Source organism: Orbicella faveolata, unplaced genomic scaffold (assembly GCF_042242905.1).
Source record: "Orbicella faveolata isolate gen_17 unplaced genomic scaffold, um_ofav_v1 contig_25, whole genome shotgun sequence".
Lineage (NCBI taxonomy): Eukaryota > Metazoa > Cnidaria > Anthozoa > Scleractinia > Merulinidae > Orbicella > Orbicella faveolata.
In genome coordinates this window covers 3,797,270-3,807,500 of record NW_028301553.1, presented here as the reverse complement: position 1 = coordinate 3,807,500, position 10,231 = coordinate 3,797,270, and the positions used below count along the sequence as shown (strand labels likewise).

The 10,231-nt window shown below is 41.0% G+C and overlaps 2 protein-coding genes across 2 annotated transcripts in view; both read left to right on the top strand.

Moving 5' to 3' along the window:
* Window positions 1–1,630: 1,630 nt before the first annotated feature.
* On the top strand, window positions 1,631–2,288 carry LOC149108607 (uncharacterized). The gene has a single exon (XM_089294149.1). It carries the CDS (start codon window positions 1,726–1,728, stop codon window positions 2,077–2,079), a length of 354 nt encoding a protein of 117 aa, XP_089150275.1. The 5' UTR covers window positions 1,631–1,725; the 3' UTR covers window positions 2,080–2,288.
* A 5,597-nt stretch (window positions 2,289–7,885) lies between these two features.
* LOC110052851 (uncharacterized) overlaps window positions 7,886–10,231 on the top strand; it is a 99,161-nt gene continuing 96,815 nt past the window's right edge. Inside the window, exon 1 of the mRNA XM_089293062.1 lies at window positions 7,886–8,227. Coding sequence (XP_089149188.1) covers window positions 8,090–8,227 — 138 coding nt within the window. The 5' untranslated portion in view covers window positions 7,886–8,089. The remainder of the gene's footprint in view (window positions 8,228–10,231) is intronic.

Genomic DNA, 10,231 nt, shown 5'->3' with positions numbered 1-10,231 from the left:
TCCCCATTTTAAAGATTCCCGCTTTTAAAGATTCCCCATTTTAAAGATTCTCGCTTTTAAAGATTCCCCATTTTAAAGATTCCCGCTTTTAAAGATTCCCCGTTTTAAAGATTCCCGCTTTTAAAGATTCCCCGTTTTAAAGATTCCCGCTTTTAAAGATTCCCCGTTTTAAAGATTCCCGCTTTTAGAGATTCCCCGTTTTCAACATTCCCGCTTTTAAAGATTCCCCGTTCCCCGTTCCCCGTTCCCCGTTCCCCGTTCCCCGTTCCCCGTTCTCCGTTCCCCATTTCTCAATTTCCATTCCCTGATTCCCCGTTCCCCGTTTTAAAGATAACCCTAAATTCCCAGCAAATCTTAGTGCTTGGCATCCTGTTAAATAAAAAATCAATATTATAAGCTCACCTTGTAAATCCAGTGGCTGCAGATGGGCTTTTATCCATATTTTCTGTTTAAGTAATGATCCGCGTAAGAACTAGGCAAAAGAACAATAGCCTAGTGCAATAGCGTCAGTTACGTTTCAGGCGCTAACCCCATAATCACATTAAATCTGAATGATCTGATTGGCCCAGGCGCAAAAAGCGCGAATTTTGAATTGAGAATTTGATTTAAGATCCCTTCTAAATCATTAAAATAAGATTTCATTTCGGCTACGCGTTAGGTACATTAAAAATTGTAACATATCTTCAGTCTGGACAATTCCTATGCGCCAATACCGAGAAATTAAACTGATATAGAATAACATCGGGATCGGTTCCGTGAACCATCAATCAGCGACCTTGTTAAGGCCATTTCGCTCGAATTTCACTAAAGAACTGTCAGTTTGTGATCCAAAGCAGTAACTTTTTCACGCGTGTTTGGGAGCCCGACAAAGACGCGCGAAGTAAATACCTGGCTGAAATTCGTGAACGTTCCGTGAATGTATTTCAAAACCAGTCTTCTAACACAGCAAAGTTTGATATAATGTCCACCGCCTCAAAAATATTATAATAGTAATAATAATCGTTGTCCGCCATATCGCGAACCTAGAAGGAGGTCCATTCTCGGGCCGCGGGATGGCCTTTGATAAATTAGGATTTCTTTCTTTACTCGACTGCTTCACTTTGCGTTCCTTTCGGACTATTCAGGTAACAGAGATGAGCGATAACGTTGTACTGTTCGTTATGTGAAATGTTTATACTCCTCAGCAATCGACGTGACAATAAGCTTGGAACATCACTTGCAAGTTATTCTGAACCACCATGTTAGAGCAAATGTCAGCGAAAAAAATAATAGGGCTTCCGATGCTTCAAACTCTTGTGGTGAAACTGATCAGAAATTGCGAAATCGTAAAAATGTGGCACCTTCTGACTGGCCGATTGCGATCGTGTTTCCGCTCGCATCGTATGTCTGGGCATTATTTTTCGATCTGCAGAGAGCTTACTGCTGTTTCAACAACGAAATCATTCAGGAGCCGGTTTTTATCCCGCCAAAAATGGAAAAGAGGCAAGTCAAGCTTTGTTAGCATTCTGACAAATTAGAAATTTCGAATCAGTGCCCCGTTATTTGTTCTGACTTGCTGGTTTGATTCCAGAAAGGGAGATTCACAGCCACGTGGAGATGGACCCTCGGAACCAAAGCGAAAGAAGTTAGATTCTAGCGTGAGTACTAGATGAATTCCTTGCTAAGCTTTTAGAAATAACTTTCTTAGTTAACTGAATTCGAACTTTTCTTTTCTTTGTGTACAAAATGGAACTATGTAGGCTTTATGGAAAAAACAATCCGTCGCCGAAGAAGATGCTGGTCATACAGAGCCTCAAGCTGGGAAAAAACTTCGCCACGCTCTCGTCCGAGCTAAATGGTACCGAGGCAACCGCCGAGGTGTACGGCATCGATTGTCTTGCCGCTGGAGCCGATTTGGATCACGAGTCTGTGGCTAAATGCCTCAAAGTAAGCAAGGAGTCATTTGATGTCATCAAAACTGAAATAATGGCAAACGAGGACAAGAAACTTCGCACCGTATGGGACAACCTTGGTCAGCTGCTCTCCTATAATCAAATACGTTTTGTGTTAGCATGCCTCATTCATGATTATGAACTATAGTTGTAATCACCTTTTTGCAGCAAAGACAGCAGGCAAATCAGGCAACTGTTGTAGTTTTTATTTCGGTATAAGACGGCGAGCAATCTATGCAACCGTTATAGCCTCCAAAATAAATTGTTTGTCAACCTCTGTAGCCTCTTTTCTTATTTTTCAGTTTGTATTTTTGCATGTTTTTCAGAGTAAGAAAATAAATATTCTTTTTTGTGAGATCTGACAATTTTCTACAACTGTTTTCTTATGTGCTTTTGACTATCAACAATAACACACACTGCTAATTTTATCATACCGAACAAGGTATTACCCCTTGTATAAAATGTTACTTGCAGAAAATATTTCAATTATTACTCGATATTATGCCAATGCCCAGTTTCCCCAAAAAGAAGACATTCAATTCTTAGTGCAGGTAAGCAAAGTTAAGGAGAAAGAAAACAAACACAGGGCTCCACATCTTTTGGAATGGACAAACTACCAAGCTCTATTCCATCTCGGGATGGAAGATAACCGCATGAATGGCCTCTTTGAAGAAAAGTAAATGATAAAAATTATGCCTAAGTGCTTGCAACATACAAGTACAATATTCTGTTTTCAATCATCCTGCGGTTCCAGAAAATATCCATACCCATCCTGAGGGTTAGGGTTAGTTTAAAGGGGGAGGTGGTCTCAAAAGCTGGAATGATGGAGTGGGGCAGGTTGGGGGGGGGGGGGGAGAAGAGAAAGGACAAAAAAGGTCTACAGGTTTGGTTTTGATATTTTCTAGATAAAAAAAACCCTGTTTTTTGAGAGAGACAAATAAATTGGCATGGATTCACAATTACAGTATCAGACTACTGAAAAAACTCTGTCAACTGTCAGCATATCATTTGACCTATCCCTTAGGCTAGTTGTTGTTCTGACAAGTTATACTAGCACGAGGAAACGATCTAACAAGATCTATTCTTCTACGTTTTAACCCGAGAGGAAAATCAGAATGCTATAAGATCAACTGGAAAGGAACATATCAGAAAGCCACCCAGACATATCTGATCTTATAGTGAATATGACCAAACTATTACATGGATCTTTTGATTGTCAAGAACAACTACAGTCAATAGAGAATGGTCTAAACAAACCATTAGGGCCGATTTAAATGACACATGACCGCCTGTGAGAAACTTGCATGAGATGATTAGAAAACTAGAAAAATCGTACATGACAAGGTTGTGCAATCTAAATCAGCCCTTATGCATATATAACTTCAGTTACAGACCCCAATGTGAGTGAGGTCTGCCAATTTAAATTCATCATTTTATCAATCCATTCAGCAAATTCTACTCCATTGCCAGGTGGAGAACTTGCTATTATTGCTCCACAGTCTCTATGGGAATGGGAGTCCACAAAATACATATGTCCACAGCTGTCAACAAGTAAAAACATTGTTCTTCCACAAGAAAAGAACAGCAGACAAATTCTTTGCCTCCTACCAGCTAAATCATGAAGCAACTCAGCAAGTAAATGTTTTGCAAATGTAAATGTTTCGCATATATTACACTGCTTTCCCCCAGATTTTCAGGATGCACTTATACCCAAGACATAGTGATAACCTACAGTTACAGGTTAAGTTTAACAACTGGTTTTCTAATCCTTTGAGATCTTCGCAAAACTGTAGGTGGACTACTTACAACTAAAGGAGATACAACAGTATCCTCGTTTTCAGGCAGATCTACATGTGGTTCAGAAGTACTATCGAGAGGATTCACATTATCATCATTTATTTTTTGACCACTTGATTCAGGCACCACGACATCTGGCTCACTGACATCATCTGGTACATTATCATGTGCTCTTATCATGTGATCAGTGTGCACATATCTGGTTTTGTGTCCTGTCCTAACTACATAGGTTCTGGGCCCACAAACTTTAACTATAGTGCCTGAAATCCACTTATCTGTCTTAGAATTAGCCCTCGAGTTTCGTACCCGCACCCTGTCATTTCTTACAAAGGATCTTTCCCTCTTACATTTCAAATCCTTATACATTTTCTGTTTCTCTTGCTTATTCTCTACAACTTGTGCCAGATTAGGCTTAATCAGACTTAATCTTGTTCTTAGGCAACGCTTCACCATCAACTGAGCGAGGGTCACACCAGTTGTACTGTGAGGGGTTGTGCGATACCGAAATAGAAAATTAGCAAGTCTGTGTTTCATAGAGATGCCCTTTTTACCCTCAAGCACTTCTTTAACTAAAGCATCCTTAACAACTCTCACAGACCTCTCCGCTGCCCCATTAGATTGAGGGTGATAGGGTGGAACCAACGTGTGCTTGATGCCGTTTTTGCGCATGAATTCGGCAAATTCAATGGACGTAAACTGTGGTCCGTTGTCAGACACCACCTCTTCAGGTAAACCATGAGTAGCAAAAATTAAACGGAGCTCATCAATAGTCCGTTTAGTAGTTGTAGAGCTCATATGTTTCACTTCAATCCACTTTGAGTGGCTATCGATTACTACAAGGAAGTAACATTACCCTTCTGACAGAAATCAACATGGATCCGTTGAAATGGTCTAGTTGGCCACTTCTATGGGATCAGGGGTGCACTGGGTGGGGCATTTCTAACATTTTGGCATACTGTACATACTCTCACTGCTTCCTCGATTTCCTGATCCATTTTTGGCCACCACATGCATGTACGAGCAATTGCTTTCATACCACATATACCAGGGTGTTCCCAATGCAACTGCCCCAGCATTTTGGCTCTAAAGATTGGTGGAATAATCACCCTAGAGCCCCAAAGGACACAATCCTGTTCACAGGAAAGCTCATTTCTTCTATTATGATAGGGTTTGAGGGTCTCATCAGGACACCCTTCTGGCCAACCTGACATCACAAATTGATGTACCTTACCAAGTACAGGATCTACAATGGTTGCCTTTCCTATATCTTCTGCAGTGATTGGAAAATCATCATCAATTACACTCACACTGTAGACCACACCCTCACTTCCCACTGTGGAGTCCTCATGTGGTAGCCTTGAGAGAGCATCACAGTTGGCATGGTCTTCAGATCTTTTGTATTCAATCTTATAGTCATACGCCGAAAGTACTAGAGCCCACCTCTGCATTCGAGCTGCTGCTAGTGTGGGGATAGCGGATTTTGGACTGAAATTGCCAACAATGGTTTGCGATCAGTGATCAGGGTAAATTTACGCCCATACAAAAACTGGTGAAATTTTTTTACACCAAAAACAATTGATAATGCTTCACGCTCAATTAGTGCATAGTTCCTTTCACTTAAACTCAGTGTCCGAGAGGCATAGGCTATTGACCTGTCCTGGCCATCATCCATGACATGGCTAATAACTGCTCCAATTCCATAGCTGGACGCATCACAAGGAAGTCTCAGTTCACGGTCCCCATCATAATGCACCAACAGTGCATCACTGGTGAGACCTTGTTTACAAGCTTCGTATGCTTGCTGACACTCTTTTGTCCATGTCCACTGGACACCCTTTTTGAGGAGCTCATGTAATGGTGCTAGTGTGGTTGCTAAACCTGGTAGAAATGGGTGATAGTACTGGACCATGCCCAAAAAAGATCTCAACTCACTGACGTTTTGTGGTACTGGTGCCCTTTTTACAGCATCCACTTTTTCCTCAACTGGATGCAAACCTTCAACATCTATCTTCAAACCCAAATAGACAACTTCCCTCTTCAGAAATTCACACTTTGCCATTTTCAAATGCAGGTTATATTTATGCAACCTCTCCAATACCTCAGCCAGGATTTTGATATTCTCCTGCCAACTGACACCACCAATAAGAATGTCATCCTGCTTACGCACACATTTTTATACTCCTTGCAAAATCATATCCATTTTAGCTTGGAATATTTTAGGTGCTGATTTAACCCCATATGGTAATTTGGTGTAGGAATAGAGTCCCTTGTGTGTGCTAATTGTCAGGTACTCACGACTTGCTTTATCAACACTTAGCTGAGCATATGCATGCGACAAATCAAGTTTGCTGAAAAATTTTGATCCCGAGAGGGCAGCATACAAGTCCTGTTGGGTGGGAAGGGGATACTGCTCATCTTCAACAGCTGAGTTGATGGTTACTTTGTAGTCCCCACAAATTCTAACCGATTTGTCAGCCTTTGGCACAACTACTATTGGGCTTGCCCAGTCTGATCTGTCAGTTTTAACGATTACCCCATTTTTTTTAATTTATCCAACTCCTTTTCAACTTCATCTTTTAGTGCATATGGAACTCTCCGTGGCTTAATAAATATGGGCTTTGCACCATCTTTCATGGTGATGTGTGCTTCCAACCCTTTCATGCCCTCATAGCTATCTTTGAACAACTCACTGTGTTTAACTAGTAATCCATCAAGTTGACTTTTGGCACTTTCCAACTCGGATCTTGTTAAACTAAATATTTCACCCCACTCAAGTCTTATATGGTTTAACCAATTTCTTCCCAGCAAAGTAGGCTTCTTCTCATAATCAGCTACAATAATTGGCAATGTATATTCATGGCCCTTGTACACTACATCACACAGCATTTCACCACACACTGTAAGGGTTTCACCCGTATAGGTTTTCAAGTCAACTTTTGACGGACGAAGTGGAAAATTGCTGAATATCTGAGAATGTGTGCTCTTACTCATTATTGAGTAATCAGCTGCAGTGTCTACTTCCATTGCACATGGTGAACCATTTATGGTCATTTCTACAGTATAACTTTTGTTGGTAGGATTATCTGTGCCAACTGCATACATGGAATAAATACCTAACTCATCATTATCATCATAACCTTCTGTGTTTGATTCTAAGACACTATGAACAGTACCTTTAGCTCCTGGTTGTTTTGTTTTCATGCTAGACTCAACATCTTTACTGCGACAAACTGATGCAAGGTGACCTACTTTGCTACATTTGTAGCATTTTGCTGATTTAAATTTACACTTAGGTGCAGCATGCTTACCACCACACCGGTAACATGAGGGTTCCTTAATGTTTACAGTTTCCAGTTTATTTACTATGCCTTGGCTGTCATCACTTGCACTGACAGGACGGAATTCTTGGGTGTTCTTCTCTGCCATTTCCATTGACTTTGCAATCTGGCACGCTTTCTCAAAAGAAAGATCCTCGGTGTTCAAAAGTTTATTCTGTATTTTGGGATTGTTCAATCCGCACACAAAACGGTCTCTCAGAGCTCGGTTGAGAAACTCTCCATAGTTACAATGAATCGATAACTTCTTCAAGGCCACAATAAAGTCACTGATGGATTCGTCTTGTTTTTGATAGCGAGTTCCAAAATGAAAACTCTCTGCTATCTCCAATGGCGCTGGATTGTAATGTTTCTCTAATGCTTTGACAATGTCCGCAAAAGGAGCGTCTTTTGGTTTCACTGGTGCCAGCAGATTGCTCAGGGTAGTCAGTCAGTCTCAGTCAGAAAGATAGCACGTTTTCTATTTGCAACTGCGAGATCGGCTTCCTCTTTACCCTCGCCTGTTTAATTTCTTCTATGATATTATTTGCCATGAAGAACATTTCCATTCTTTCCACATAGGAACAAAAAGTCTCTTGCTCAGGACTGAACTCGCCGACACGACCAAACAATCCAATTCCCGCCATTTTGATAGCACGTGCTCAAACTTTGATCAAGTTACCTCGGTTGAAAACAAACCTTTTTCCTCACACAGAGAAAATCAAAACTTCACTGGATTTCTCATGCGTCTTCGTGCATGTAGAGTATCCCATCCTCGTCGCCAAAATGAAACATACTAGCAAACGTATGGCTCGGTGACGTAACAACACAAGTTGACGAAGCTTGCTCAACACAACAACTTTATTCTCTAAGCATCTTGGGTAATACAACAGCTTAACACAACTTCCGGTTACGAATATATTACACACAGTGAGTATTAAGTCTGTCAGTGAAATTTTTCTGTCACTAGTCAACAGAAAAATACCAATGTCCAGGGAACATATACCTTGATCAGCTCGCGTTTGACATTATGTCCTCTACAGCTGCATGAGAATGGAACTTTCTGGAAAAAGCATAATTTCGATTGTGTTTCTTGTGCTCATAAACGATGTATTGTGCACTCATTTTCGAGGCGGTACGTTTACATACAAGCCAGTCAACCCAAGTGACCCTGCAAACACGACGGTAAGTTTCTTTGGAAATGTTCAGAGGCTTTTGGGTTAGATAATATCACGTCAGATGGCTGTTTATTCGTTCGCCTTGATTTGGATAATGAAGTTGAGCACAAAATCAGTTACAGATAACGACAATTCAGCTGATACTGCAAAGTCTTCATTTGTTTGTCGACCTCGTGATGAACACCTTCCTCACACGATTGACTTAGGCCCAGTTCAGACGCCGAACTTTTCATGAGCCGAACTTAATTCGAATTTGGACCGACCCAAATTATCAAAAGTACGCCTGTTGATTCAGTCGTCGAACTTAATTCACCGAACTTAATTTAGTTTGAACCAAAAAATATAGAAACATCAACGGTTTTCAGGCAAGGTGTATGCATTAGGTTCGGGACATGAAAAGTTCGACGTCTGAATCAAAGCCGTTCCAAAGCCGAAATTCGCGGCTGAGCTAGGCGGGAAGAACGGTTGTGCCGTTCCAAATTCAAATAGCCGTTTTTAACTGATTCAGACGCCGAACTTTTCACGTTCTTAATTCAACGTATTAGGTTCGGCTCATGAAACGTTCGGCGTCTGAACTGGGCCTTAGACGCAGAAACAGTTTGCGCGCAATGAATCCAAACCATTAGATGGGCATGGCATAGAATACATCCCTTGATTTTATTTATAGGTGCGCTGATGGTCTCTTTTTGCAAAGATTAGAGACCGTGGCAAACGTGGAAACAAACTAGTTTCGACGTTAGATTAATCTTGATTTCCGAGAATGCAGACAACTTAAATCTGTTTGTGCGAAATCGTGCTGTTGTGCCGGAAATCACCCTGTTAGGATAGCAGCATTATTAGAGATCTATTCTGTTTGTTTATTTTCTGCAGCCTGCCATTCTTAGCTTGTTCTTTGACTGCATCTTAATCAATTTCACCAACCAACTTGTACCTACGTTTTTTGGGTTGATTTGCATAATTACAGTCTTTCCCGTAAAACGGTGAACACGGCAGACAAAATTTCTGGAATGTTTATTGTTTCGCGATCAATCAGATGCGAGATCAAACCGGAAAAGATAATCGCCAAACCGCAGCATTTAGGTGTCACGACTTGACACCAAACAACGAGATGGCTTTTTCTTCCAAGACAAATCTTCAATTTTACCGTTTTCAATTACTGAAAAATGTTTCTTTTCCTATTTCAGCTTATGAATCAGCAAAGAATAGACATGAACGATACTTTACGGAAAAGCGAGTTTGAATCGAGAAGACATACAACAATCTTTACGATTAGACACAGCTAGACAGCACGTCTGAGAGCAAGAAAAAATGAGCCAATCACAAGCGATGCTGATCGGTGTTGTCTCACGTTCAGCTCAAAAGGCCAATGCCAGTGGGCTGTGATTGGTGATTTTCGATCCGTATTTTTTTTGTAGCCGAGTAACCTTCACCCATGAGGCGAACTTGTACCGTTGTAAATTTTGACAATTTGCACTCGCTTTTAGGTCTATTCGGTGGTTTGGTTTTTGAACAGACGGAATTGTAACGATGTTAATTCATGCATGTTAAGTTAATTTATACAGTTTAGTTTACATTCGGGATCCTAGATGTGTTCGCTCGCTTCACTTGATGTACACTCGGCTTACAAGATTAAACGTTGTGTTTAGATGTTCTGGTGCTTCGTTGTCTGTCCTAGCGAATACGTTACATGGTGTCAGAAGTGAAAACCGGTTTCTACATTTGTTGCCATCGATGAATTACCGCTCAGCGTACGGGAAAGTGTTCTGGAAAGAGATTTGTTCGCACGCACGTGGTCGAGCAACTCTGATCTGCGAACTGTTATGCTAGAGGTAGTCTCCGATCTCTACTGTGTTCTGCAATAGCCACTCGACAAATTCTTCACAAAGAATAGCGGAAGACAACGGTGAGTGGAATTGTCTTGTGTTTTCGGAAGGAACTCTCTGCTGAAGAAATCTAGCTAACTTCAAAATACTAAGTATGCCACCGACACCCGAGGGTAGCGGCGCATCTG

Excerpts from the sequence above, each read along its gene's own strand:
- LOC149108607 (XM_089294149.1), top strand. The coding sequence starts at position 1,726 with ATGGAACTATGTAGGCTTTATGGAAAAAACAATCCGTCGCCGAAGAAG.